A 13,969-nucleotide genomic window follows, 5' to 3' on the forward strand; every position below is an offset into this window, starting at 1 on the left:
AAATGCTTCATATAACAATCTTATAATTGAATGATAAACAGGTGCAAAATCCACAAGTGCATGGTTAAACAAGATTTGTGCTGTGACTTGGGAATTAATATAAACTTCATTTTCAATTTCCATCAATTTAAATGTTTGATTCTATTGAAAACATAATAATATTATCATAGGCTCACCATGTAAATGCACAGATTGTGTAAACACCTTAAATTCAGTTTAACTCTTAGGATTCCAAAGTTTTTTTTTTCTCTCTAAATAATTATGAAAATGCCCTGAATCATTTGATGGAGCTCTTATTGTTGGTACTTCTTTTTTTCTTTTCAGACAGCAACTTTGTCCTTGGGAACGCGCTATCTAACAGTTTTCCTATCGTCTATTGCTCCGATGGATTCTGCGAGCTCACCGGACACTCACGGGCCCACGTCATGGGTAAAAGCTGTGCCTGTAAGTTCCTGTACGGAGAGAACACCGAAAATGAAGGCAAAGCCAAAATCGAGGAAGCACTGGAACAAAAGGAAGAGATAAAGACAGAAATCCTGCTCTACAGAAAAGATGGTAGTTATGACGTCACGATACGATGACATCGTCATAGTTCTAGTTTCTTAGATCCCTATTTCAATTCTTAGATCCCTATTTCAATTGAAGTTTCTTTTCAATGTATAATGCAATATCGATGGTTCAATAATCAAGAAATTTTGTTTGTAAAGTCCACAAAATAAATTTGATTGTAAACTTATCAGTTCTGACATACACTACGAAAATGTGCCCGCTCTCGTAATGGAAATCATTGTGCTTACAATACTGTTTGGTTAGGCATGGAACAGGGTACGTAAGTTTTCTATTGACTATGTTGACGTTTTGGATAAAATTGATAAGTATAGAAGAATATAATTATATAATGGAAGTTCCAGGCATTGCCAAAATAGGCCGGAACAAATACATATGATATAAAAATTATTTTTGGATAAACAAACTTTCGTTAAAAGCTAGTATAAGTTGGTCTAATAGTTTTACTATTTAATTGTAATAAACAAGTTTGACTGAGATGACAACAGTTGCTAAGTCACCAAAGAATGCAAAGCCTCATCATTCCCATCAGACTAATCTACTACTGAGAGGATTTGTTGGTTTCAAAAGGCCAATGAACGGCATAAATGTGAACTTAATGACAAAAGCGTATTACAGCACGAAAACAATAGGTTGTATGCCATCTTAAATTTTTCTACCTGTAATAGTATGGCAATCTTCCAGGTTTTAATAAAAAGTATTCTACTAGTATTCTTCTCCTACGATAAATAATATTTTTACTACTTAATCTTAGAAAGTTTTAGGGGGAAATGGCCAATTTCTAAAAAATAATGACAAAATTTATCCGATGCAAGACTTCTACTTTTCCCCCAGTTCATACCAGACACAAGCAAGAAAGCCGTAGAGGAATTTTGAGCAAATATTATTGGGCAAACTAGAAATGCAGTTGATTAGTTTCGTGAAATCTAACATAAAAATGTTTCAAAAAAAGTTCACAAGTAATTGACACCTTAATTGAAGATATATTTGGCAATTAACTTATATTTACTGAAGAAAAAATCCAAATATTTTAGCTTGAAAACTTTTAATTAGCATTTTTATACAGAGCTCTTCATATCAAGGAGGTAGATATAGCCTACAAATAAGCACGACATTCCAGCCCTTCCGGTAAAATATGTTCAGATGATTCAAGACAAAACGTTTCCATCAGACATCTGCCATTTCTGTTATTCCCTTCGCATTACTGCCTTTAATTCTCTGAACTTAGAGTGAACTTTGCATAAGGATCAATAATCTTATTTTCTTCCAGAATAATTGTCATTAAGGTCCTATTCTTGGTAATCTGAATTAACATCTGATAGATAACGTTAAATGATTCAAAAGAAAATGAAACGACAGCAGCATTTGCAAGCCACTTGATTTCAAAACAACATATAAGATTTAATAAATTAATATTATTAACGACAGCATTTGCAAGCCATCCTCTCTCTCTCTCTCTCTCTCTCTCTCTCTCTCTCTCTCTCTCTCTCTCTCTCTCTCTCTCTATATATATTATACACAATGAATTAGATAAAAAACAATCAAAGGTTGAAAATTCAATCTTTTAGACCAACGCGATTTCCCATAAAACACAAAACAATTATATTTACTATGATATCAATGCCACCGCAACAATCCATTTTGTAAAGAGATTTATTGTAAAACTTGTTTTTCATTGTTTTCATCCCTTTCCAAAGAAATATTACAAAGGAAATTCAATTTTTTATATGTTCAACATAAACACTGGATAAAAGACGCATGCATTTAGCCAAAACATGGTATGAGCACTGCTCTTATACAGTGCAGGAACTAGCAAACCATATTCATCAAAATCGTCATATATTTTTTTTTCAAATCACAAAATACAACATTTTTATGAACACTTTACCATCAAGCAAAAAAAAAATAGATTTTAAAACAAGTTCTAATGAATATGAAGTTTTTGTTTTCAAATCTTTAAAATTATAGAACACAAAGTCCTTTAGTTGCCAGCACTATGTATTTTACCAGGTGACTATCGATAGGATGATAGTTGCCGTTACAAGGAAGCAAAATAATATTTTAACAATTTATACATATTGTGGTTTTGCTTGTTATGAAGGAAAAATCAATGTACATTTGCAAGAAACGAAATGCTTTTATTAAACTCAAGTAGAAATATAATTAAATATTCATTGAGATTCTAGATAGTGAGGCTATCGTGGTAAACTTCAATAGGGTATACCTTTTTATACAAAAAATTGACTTCCTAGAGGTAACCAAAAAAAATCAAGGTTATCAATTTGAGCAACGTTTTCTTTGTTCCATGATGGGAATGACTGTAATTTAATCATTAAATTAGATATCCATTCTTGCGCAACTTTTAGGTTGAAATACAGAGTTATGCATATAGAGCAATTCTTTTCATTGGCTCTATATTACTAATAAACAATTCATAAATCGCGACAATGCCATTTCCCTATGAGCATAGCTCGTACAGAATAACTGGGACAACTTTTAACATTGGGATTCGTTAGAATTCTAAAAGAATTTTAGTTTAAATGGACGCATCTAATTGTTTATGCGCTTGGCAATATGGAATATACCGCTCTAAACCGTCGCATATTGATTAAAAGCAAATTAGGAAAAGTGTTTGTATGAAATTTAATTCATGACAATTCACAAGAGACATTTTTGTTGATAAATATTTTATTAGACTCGCAATTTTTAGCAGTTCATGAACCCATTCGAATTAGCTTGTCTGCCAATACGTTTGTTTTCACCTGCAAATTTTTCTTACCTTTTCAGGTAATTCCTTTACGTGCCTTTTGGATATTGTTCCAATTAAAAACGAAAAAAGCCAGGTAGTCTTGTTCTTAGTTTCGCACAAAGACGTTACACATGGAGATGGGACCAAAGAAAACAGTGATTCCGGAACGGACGGTATTGCTTCTTTTCTTTTTTAAATTACTGTCTCGGAACAGATTCTTTTCAAACTATTTTTTTTTTAGAAATTGTATTGTTTTATGTATTTTACAATAGGAAATGCACTGAAGTAGTTTTCCATTTCATTATTAGTTAATATGTATTCTACCTTTGTACAACAAGTATAGGAGTAGCTTTTTATTTACTTTTTGAATTATATTTTTTTAGTTTTTTTTTTATATTTTGTTATACCAGTTTGACATAAACGCTCGCAAATATGAAGGTTATCAATATAACTTCAACCAAACAAACTTGAAAAAAAATACTTGGTTAACTTATTTATAACATTTTATATTCAATAACAACGTCAAAGTTTACTATATAGTATTTGACCGATATCAAGTTTTTATCTGTCAGATTAAACCTTTTAGCTTTGTTAAATATAATTATTTTTATGGTCTTTTTTTCTTTATTTGTTTTAACGATCAACTTTTTTTTTTTGGTTTTTTGGGGTTTTTTTTTTTTACATAAAAAGAATGTATTGACAGAATTTAGAATTTATTCGAACTAGGTGTATTGTGACACAAATCAAACGGAACAAGATAAAGTAACATGTGAACAAAACGAAACACAATTCAGGCATTTCAATCAAAAGTTCTTAATTGGAATCATTATATGTTCTTGATATAACTGTCTAAAATTTACAACAGTAAAATACTATGCATTATTTTTTAAGATTATGTTGAAATTAACCATCTTTGCAAAAGGGTCCGATTTTTGGGGACTTTTTTTCTGAGACGGAGATTGGTTACTTAAGATGGTTAACGAAAGGAAATAGATATAAGAGTGATTCCATTTGGTGACCAACATGTTTCTTTCTAGAGCCCCTCTTAAGCTGTAAGCGTTCCCCCGTTATGGCAGGCTTGGCCGGAACAATTCAAACAGCCTTGATGTTTAGCGGTAGTAAGTGAGCTGCGACAAAGTGTTGTCCTGCGCTGCTTAAAAAAACAAAAAGAGAAAAAACGAAAAACCGTCGTGTGGTCGTCTGACCGATCAGAACATTGCTCTGTGTCGACACCAAAACACCCTGGATGCATAAAAGAAGCAAATGTGGCTTCATTAAACATTGATAACAACAGATTATTTTTTTCTATAATTCACAGTATAAAAGATGAACTCGAGGTTTCAACTTTTACTAGATTAAGACTGAAAGTCATTTCCTTCTACAGAAGGTGATTCTGTTTTAATTGCATCCGGTGTTTTCCCGCCGTCTTCATCAGAGTCGGTGTTCCGATTGATTTTGGGCTTTACTTGTTGGTGTTGTACGCGTGATAGGAAATCGCTGGTGTATTTCTTTGGCTTCTCTATCGATACTGTTATAATTCATTTTTGCCTGAGCTTTCTCTGCCCGCTCTCTCTCTATTTTTTAAAGTCAACTATTTGATCTGATATTGCCTTACAACTACAAGCTTTTGCATATCGTCAAATAATGATACCTTTTACATTTCAACGCGAATGAATACCTTGATTTGGTATTTTGTATTGTGTTTTGCTAATTTATTTACCCTTCCATATCTATACGTGCATGTAAATATGTTTTGGTGTCTCTTTTAAAAACGGTCAATGTATTTTAATTTAATTTTGATTTGATAAAGGAAAATAATGTATATCGTTCTTGATTATGCATAATTTTTCTTAAAAATATATACATGTATATTAACTATCAAGTATTTTCATTCAATTTCAATTTTTAAAAAATGCGTATCAGTTAATCAATAAATTTTTAAATAAAAATAAGTTGCTTCTGCTGGTTCAATACTTTGTATTCTATATTGAACTACATTCAAGAAAAACTTAAATTACAAGGACACTCATGTTTGAAAAAAGAAAAATCACTAAATATGTCAATACAAAGACCTGTATTTTTTTTTTAAAGATGACCTTGACGAAAATTCCAAGAACCTGGCACGGACAAAATGTCGACCAGGAGTAGAACTTCCTACTAACTGTAACTACCAGCGACGCAGAAGCCGGGCAGTTTTGTACCACCTCTCTGGCCAGTTCGACAAGCACAATAGGGCAAAGAGCAAACTACAACAGTTAAACAAGGTACATTGTACACGTCAGACCCCAAATAGGAAAGGGCGTTATCTTTTTCTAAAGGTTCAACTGAACGTGCCGTGTTTCAAATTCAGGTCTTACAATGCATATTATGATGAGATTAAGGTTCTTGAAATGTTGTTTTGATTTTATATTTTTTTTCATCTCCAGCTGACAGGATCCATATCCGGTAAAATGCCTGAATATAAAGTACAGGAAGTAAAGAAGTCAAAATATGTCATAGCGCATTATGGGATATTCAAGATTGGCTGGGATTGGCTAATTCTTCTCTGTACTTTCTACACTGCCATAATGGTTCCCTACAACGCTGCCTTCACAGATATGGAGAGTGATAACAGCAAAAGTTCTCTGTATTCCGATATTGTTGTCGAAATAATGTTTATTATAGGTAGGTTCAACTTGAGTCAATTTTCCCTGAAGTATGGTAAGGTATTATAGAATGTGTATCATAAAGTAAGCCTAATTCTTTTATGCGACATACCTCGTTAATTGCTTTATGGTGAGGCCGAATAGCTTAAGGAGACTTGATTGTCAACAATTAACCATCAGATGTACCTAACATTGTAAGATATGGTTTGTTTAGCTATAAGATATTATTTAGTAAAAAAAAACCCCGTAAAGGTTTCCTTTTCAATTTGGGTATTTTATTGTAACTTAAATTGTCAATGAGCTCTTCTTGCAGAAGAGATCAATACAGTCTAAAAATGGTCACAACCATCGAACTCTCATAAAACCACATTCAATATATTCAATATACCAATTTGAAACTATGCAATCAATAAATTATTGTGTCATTTGATAGGATTTTGAAAAGTAATACTTCATTCCATTGTAAGAGATGTCTTAATGCTTTTTCATTCGACGAACGTACTAAAACACATTCAAAAGATTCAATGTCATAGCAGACGTTTTGCGTACTGGGCAATTTGAGGTGTATTTTTTAATATTAAAATGACCCCCGCGCGCTAACATCCGTGACAACAATATATATATTAATAAAAACTTGTTTATTAATCAGAAGTTCAGTTTCAGTTTCATATTTATTTACATACATATGTTGTGACTCCTTTAGAAAAACAATAAATCACAAATGAGTTGTCATGTATGATGTTTTGAATGATCGAGTCATTTTTTAGAAAAATATATTAGCTATTTTTTTTCCATAACACTAAGTTTTACATGTATGAATTATATTTTTAAGATCACAATTTGAAAAACTATTTCTATATCTTTATTTCAGATATTGCTTTAAACTTCCGTACGTCTTTCATTGATAAAAGTGGTCACGTGGTATACGATGGACGACTTATTGTCAAGCATTATGTCAAGGGCTGGTTCCTTTTGGATCTTCTGGCCGCCATTCCATTTGATTTAATGTTTTTATTTAATAGATTTTCCAAGCTAAATACGGTGAGTTCACTTTATGCAAACAAATATTAAAAGATTTTATGAGAACACAAAAAATAGAATAAAAACACATGCTAAAAAACCCGAATATTGTCATCTTTTGAAGGAAAAACTTTCAGATACATGTATGTGTTAAAAAACACAGATGGTATATGCCTTTTAAAAATAAAATTTTATTCATTTTCTTTTTTAGGATGTTTTACGACATTTGCTCACGTTAAAATTAACGCGCCTTCTGCGTTTGGCACGCCTCCTCCAGAAGATTGACAGATACTCACAGTACAGTGGAATGGTCCTAGCTCTGTTTATGTCGATGTTTGCGTTACTTGCTCATTGGCTGGCATGTGCATGGTACTTCATTGGTGAAACAGAACTGCAGAAAAATGGAAATTGGACTGTCGGTAAAAATGAAAATTAATTATTAAATCCTCGAAATTTAATATATCTTTTGAGCCATTCCTCTGATATATTTTTATTTTTGGAATTAAAAAATCGTGATTATAAGTGATGATTTTTTTTTCAAATAAGAGGTCGGAAGCACTCATTAATGATGTAGCAAGGTATTTTGATGAATGTAATTTTCGTGCATGAAAAACGTGCTTTATTCTCATTGGTTATTTTAATTGACAAAGGACCATCAGGGACATAAAGTACAATGTAATTATAAAAAATATATACTTTAAAAGAAAAGAGATTGATGATTCGTGACTATATAGTAAAATTCATATTAAATATGTCTCCATGAAATATTGACAACTGTTTTATTTCCCTTACATAGAATAGTAAACTTCCTATCACGCGTATGATGAACAAAAACTTTTCTTCAATTTTATAATGTTTATAGCCCAAAGGTGTAATATACCTCTTGAATATTTTATGTTATTCAGGTTATAATACATCTTTACACGTCAAATAAAGCAGATTCACAGAGGCTGGTAAAAGGCAACTGTTATGTAATACCCCAATAGATTAACATACCATTTTTTTTTTAAATAATGGTCTTCCTTCTTTAAACCAGATAATATCTCAAAGGTGTTCATTTATCTCTATTCTGTAAGTTAGTAAGAAGCTAATATAAAAATATCTATCCATAAGTCTGACGTTTCTTTATCATAGGCTGGCTGTATGAGCTCGGAGAAAGAATTGAACAACCCGTGAGCATATCCAATCCGCCGGATACATTCACGGCGTACGTCACGGCTTTGTATTTTACATGTAGCAGCTTAACCAGTGTTGGCTTCGGCAATGTGTCGGCCAACACAAACCCTGAGAAAATATTCTCTGTGTGTGCGATGCTTATTGGTGGTAAGTTTTGGATGAATTTTTCTATGAAATATATATCAACTTTAAACACGTTTCCTCTTTTTCTTTGACGTATAAACCTCCTCATGGGGAGAATTTATCTTCAGCTCAAACGTTTCGATAAGCAATGAAGTATTTCTCAGAATCGTGAGAATAAGCTAAACATACATGTATCAATTGATAAATCAAAAGGTCATAGTGAATTATTTTTCAATCTTTCTAGTCTGTTGTGCAGTTGTGCATTTAATCTTTTTTAATTTAAAATTTATTAAGTTCCACAAATATAAATTGTCCATAAAATATTATGGCCTTATTCAATTTCAATGCACTCCCGTGCCATTTAACAGCTATGATGCATGCCGTGGTCTTCGGTAACGTCACGGCCATTATACAGCGAATGTACGCCCGGCGTGCTAACTACCACTCCAAGAACAAGGACCTGAAGGACTTCTTCAGGATACACCATGTTCCTAAACCACTCAAGCAGAAGATGCAGGAGTACCACCAGACCATGTGGTCCATGAATAACGGGATCGATACACTGGATGTAAGGCAGCAATCGTAATGCTCATTTCATTAATAAACTTGATTCCATTCGGATTAAAGATCATCTCTCTCTCTCTCTCTCTCTCTCTCTCTCTCTCTCTCTCTCTCTCTCTCTCTTAAACAGGGGAAGGTCCAGTTTTAATTTTAAAAAACTGCTGTTTTGTAAATGTTGGCAAAAGATTCTCAAGAATATGGATTAAAAAATCTAAAACTGACCAATTTAGATTGATATTTCCATCTTAAATACAAATCCAGGTTTTGCAAGAACGCTACAGACAACGCAAAATATTCGCGGAAGTACTTTTCCTGTGTCAGCAACTTATAATTGCTTTTTGAATTTCACATTAAATTTACTGTCATTTATGTCATTTCGTTTTTAGATTTTAAAAGATTTTCCCGAGGAAATGCGAGGGGAAATTGGCCTTCATTTGCATAAAGATATCCTCACTTTACCAATATTTGAGAATGCAACGCAAGGTTGTCTCAAATCCATTTCTCTTCACACAAAAAGGGCTTTCTCAGCGCCCGGGGAATTTCTGGCACACAAAGGCGACGCCATTAACTACGTCTATCTTCTGTGTGCTGGGTCCATGGAGGTCCTTAAACAAGACATGGTTGTTGCCATATTAGGTCGGTATCTAAAAGAGATTGATCTCGTTTCTTATCAGTAAAGTGTGAAATATTCTTGTGATGTTTAAATCTTTAATTCCATTTATATACCTTTTGCGCAAGCAGTTAATTCAATTTTCAAAGACAACGGTTTTCAGTTGCTGTTTTAAAGTATTTCCCAAGACTTTCGTCAATAATCGTTATTCATTTACCAGACATTAACCCATGCACTTGCGTATTGAGGAAGATAAATGTGTTTATACTAATATAATTATACTTCAAGTTGTATATATTTTTAGAAAAGGAGGAATATTGGATTTTGGAGATATAAAAGTATATATGTTATTAAATAATCAATTAAAAATTACCCCAAAAATATAAGACTTACATTTATTAGTAAAAGTTTAGTCAAAATATGTCTGTCCTAAAAAAAAGAATACTGTAAACGTATTTTATTTGACGTGTACGACGTTTGGCGCAAATTAGTGTTAGTTAGTGGATTTTAAATAGCGTATTTCTGAATGTGACAATTCTTGTACATATTTGCATAGCATTAGCGAAGTACTTGAATTTGCGGAAGCCGCATTCCGCCAAATGCGCGAAATAGAATACACAGCCAAATGTAGTACGTTTACAATTTGATACAAAGTAAAAAAGAACCGCAAGGGTTTAGTTTCACAAGTGGGCTTAGGGATTAGTCCTGTCAACAAAGCACCTTTGGATCAGCTCACCAACGCCATTTAAGATTAGAGAGATTGGAGTTGAAATTATTTTAATTTAAGTGAGGAAATTTTAAGGAGTTACTTCGCTGATAATTTGTAATTAATTGTCAACATGGATAGAAAATAGAAAACCTTCTGATTTTAAATCTTTATTGAAATGCAGGGTCTAAGATATATAAAATAAAAGATATCTTTGCTGATTCACTGGTTGTTCAGTCAATGACTCAATAAGTATGAATCACGTTTTAGTAAAAGGAAGAATGAAAAAATATAAGTACAAATTTCTTTAGGCATTAGACATTTATTTACAGGCAAAGGTGATCTATTTGGTACCGATATAAACTTTGAGGACCCGGTCGGGATATCCAGCTGTGACGTCAGATCTCTGACGTATTGTGACCTACAAGCCATCAATATGAAAGGTTTGACGGACGTGCTGGCTCTCTACCCGGACTTTGCAGAGCAATTTCAGAACGATATACGCCATGATCTGACGTACAATCTGAAAGAGGGGTTCGAGGAAAGCGAGGTACGGGTTCAATATTATAACCTTCCGAGAAAATTCGGGTTGACATATTCAAAATTTCTCCGTAGACCTTAAGTTACAGCTAGAAAGCATCGTGCATGTGTTTTTGGATGCTTTAGATGCTACCATATATTGCATTTTTATAATTCACAATGTTTAATTGAAATCTGCCAACAGACTGATACTGAGTACAAAGGAATTGGGAGAGATACCAAACTGCCATCTATATCCGAGGACGAGGAAGAAACAGACAGTGACACTGTTTTCACCAGTAAAATCACAAAGAACAACAATACCTACAGCGTTGTTAAAACAATACACAGCAGTGAAAACGAATCGGCGACGCCATTGCTGTGTACTGAGAGAACGGAAGTTCCCAAAGTCACGAATGGAGAAGTACATCATCCAAGGTAGACCTAATAAAAAAAAAAGTTTGAAATACACTTTCAAGAAAAGACATTTTATGGGGTGCAACACTGTTGTTGCATTATTTTATTTATTTATTTTTTTGAGAAACTAAACGATGAAACCGATTTTAAAATCTTAATTTGTAATGAACAAAATAAACGGTATAGTTGTCTACTTAATTGTCGTGTTACGATTTTTTTCTTTATATTTAAAAAAACATTACATCGAAATGAAACTAGGTTTTTTACATTTTAGAGAGGTGGTCAGTCCTCCTACCAAAAGAAATGTCACAGCTTCCCGCCGAATTTTGAACAGAGCAGCAAACAGGAGACGCCATCGGAATACCAATTGTAATTATGATAGTGTATTGTTGTTGTTTTTTATTTATTTTATCACTTATTTTGTATCATTTTAAAGAGGCATGGTCACGATTTTGGTCAAATTCTATTTTAATGTTTCTATTATTTACAATGCTTTGAAAATGCATTTCTGATGGTCAAATAAAATTTGAGAGTCATTTGTAGAGTTATAATAAAGATACAGGGCTCACAATTCTTTGTATGTAAACAAGGCTCGTGTCCTTTTTTTTGTTAACATAGGTTAAATATAACAGTAAAAAAAATCTTGTTCCAGCTTGTTTGTCTATCTTTTTATTTATTTTAAGCATAGATAAACAGTTTCTAACGTTTAACACATTCGTTTTAGGTTTAAAACTGAAATTTTTACTTCAACGTTCAAAATGTAAACAAACGCTTTGTTTACATAGCGAAGAATTTCAAGCTCTGTAGCTCGCTTATAATTCAACAAATGACACTCAAATTTCGGTTGCCTATTAAAAATGCCTTTTTGAAGTATTGTAAATATTAAAATCGGAAAAATAATTTTTGACCAAAATCGTGACCATGCCCCTTTAAATTCAGAATTGGGAAGCATGTTTTGACAGTACATATTATCAGTCGAGGGAAGATTATGTTTTATTTTGGATTTTTTTTTCTATGAGGGAGGTCTCAAAAGTAGTTTGATTCTTAATAAATTCCATAAAAGTCCAATGTTGCTATGGAAATCACATTCATTTTACCAATGCAATTTTTCATTACAGCATCAGAGCAGCTGCATGGGATGGAGAGTTTATCGAACTCTATTCAGAACCTTCACACCGAGATGGAGGGGACCAAGACAAACATCTGTCTTATCGAACAGAACATGAATCGAATATCTCACGAGGTCTCCCACATCGACACCAGTCTGAAAACCGTCATACGGTTATTGTCCAACAGTTGTACGTCGGAGTCATCATATGTTCCTGATACACCTCTTTCGCCGATGGGCAGGCCGCATTTTTCCATTAGCTCTCATAATAGTGATGATGTTCAAATATCTGATATAGACGTAACCGCAAGTAAATTGGAAGTCCCTAGTATCTTGCACACCAAGTTCAACGCACAAAATAGACTTGGAAATCGTAGATATATTCCGGCTCACGATTTAGGGGGGAGTCATCCGGCAATGGAGTCGATTGGGGCTCCTCTGTGTGAAAGACGGAACAAGTATTCTTGTGAAAGTGTTCTAAACGTACCAAATTCTCAATCTACGAACAAAAGGAGTGTTCTTGGGAAAAGCTCCAAGGTGTACCGAAGGGCCGCTTCGGAACCAAGAACGTTTAACAATTTGAGTGATGCTCAACGACAGATTTTGATTAAGGATGCTTCAGTGGAGGATGTGTCTCGGCGCCATAATGCTTACAAGTCGTGCTACTCCAGCCAAAGACCCAAATCCAGCTGTCTACTAGAGACAAATAACCTTTGAACCCACAGCGCCATCTTTGCTGCTGTTTTGTTACGATGTTTTATATCATAATTGTTACTTGTTATTTTTTTTAACTCAATGAAGTATTGGTTTTATGGCTCTACGTGTATTAGACGCTTCTGAGTACGAACTTTTATCCCTCAAACCGTACATATATACTTAAAAAATTGAGAAAAACATAAAGAATTAAATATCACTTAACTTACAGTATTTGTCAATTAAAATTTTAATTCTTCACTATTTGACCAAGAATATTCTTTATCCCGGCAAACTTTTTTCAATCTTTTCACGATTTAACTTTTTAAGAAGTTGAAATTGTTAAAATACGATAACTATATTTTAATGCAGTTTGCTTTGAAAACACGCGTCGTATCTTTGTAATTGTCCTTTTATAAATATTTTTTGTATAAGAAGTTATACTCTGCAGAGCTGTTTTTACATGCATACGAATAATTGTTGTTATATATGTTGACACACCATTTTTGAAAGAAAAATACTTTTAAAAAGATTTTTTTCTGGCTTGTATTCTTTAATAAAGAATATTGCTAGGTGTTTTTGAGTTCGTAGAATTTGTTTATACATTCTAATAGACTATTAACTGGCTTATTTTAATAGGCATAAGCTGTACACATAGCTAATGTACATAATACATGAAACAACTTTGATTGCCAATGTAAACGATATGATACATGTAACACAGTCAATAAGCATGCTTCCTTGGTATCTTTCTGGTAAGTTGTACACTTAATGTTAGATTATTTTAGATGAAGAATTGAAGATTATTTTATGTAGAATTAATTGTTAAATGATTTTGCAAAGGAGGCAAATACAAGCAAACAAAATAATACCCGATATACTAGTACTATTTTAAAAAGTTAAGATTTTTTACAAGCAGTTTTCTATGACATCCTATAAACCCCAAACTGTCTTACGTACTTATCACTAAGGCCTACGAATAAAATAAACTGCTGTGATAAAAGGGAACATTCTGATTATAAAAATCAATTATATTTATCTTTTTTTTTCTTGATAGCAAGATATAATATTTAGA

At 32.9% G+C, this 13,969-nt stretch overlaps 1 protein-coding gene across 3 annotated transcripts in view; it reads left to right on the forward strand.

The window, feature by feature from the left end:
• The window catches only part of LOC105343990 (potassium voltage-gated channel subfamily H member 8), a 41,164-nt gene extending 27,750 nt beyond the window's left edge, over positions 1–13,414 (forward strand). For 2 of the 3 annotated variants that reach the window (XM_011451532.4, XM_066072476.1), the window contains exons 3-16: positions 325–555; positions 3,355–3,489; positions 4,354–4,434; positions 5,408–5,580; positions 5,743–5,980; positions 6,833–7,002; positions 7,193–7,400; positions 8,116–8,304; positions 8,649–8,848; positions 9,228–9,477; positions 10,490–10,707; positions 10,882–11,114; positions 11,368–11,462; positions 12,212–13,414. In XM_011451532.4, the coding sequence (XP_011449834.3) occupies positions 325–555; positions 3,355–3,489; positions 4,354–4,434; positions 5,408–5,580; positions 5,743–5,980; positions 6,833–7,002; positions 7,193–7,400; positions 8,116–8,304; positions 8,649–8,848; positions 9,228–9,477; positions 10,490–10,707; positions 10,882–11,114; positions 11,368–11,462; positions 12,212–12,918 (3,128 nt within the window). In that variant the 3' untranslated portion in view covers positions 12,919–13,414. The remainder of the gene's footprint in view (positions 1–324; positions 556–3,354; positions 3,490–4,353; positions 4,435–5,407; positions 5,581–5,742; positions 5,981–6,832; positions 7,003–7,192; positions 7,401–8,115; positions 8,305–8,648; positions 8,849–9,227; positions 9,478–10,489; positions 10,708–10,881; positions 11,115–11,367; positions 11,463–12,211) is intronic. The other variant, XM_011451533.4, reaches the window with a different exon arrangement.
• Positions 13,415–13,969: the final 555 nt, after the last annotated feature.

This window comes from Magallana gigas, chromosome 2, assembly GCF_963853765.1.
Source record: "Magallana gigas chromosome 2, xbMagGiga1.1, whole genome shotgun sequence".
Classification (NCBI taxonomy): domain Eukaryota; kingdom Metazoa; phylum Mollusca; class Bivalvia; order Ostreida; family Ostreidae; genus Magallana; species Magallana gigas.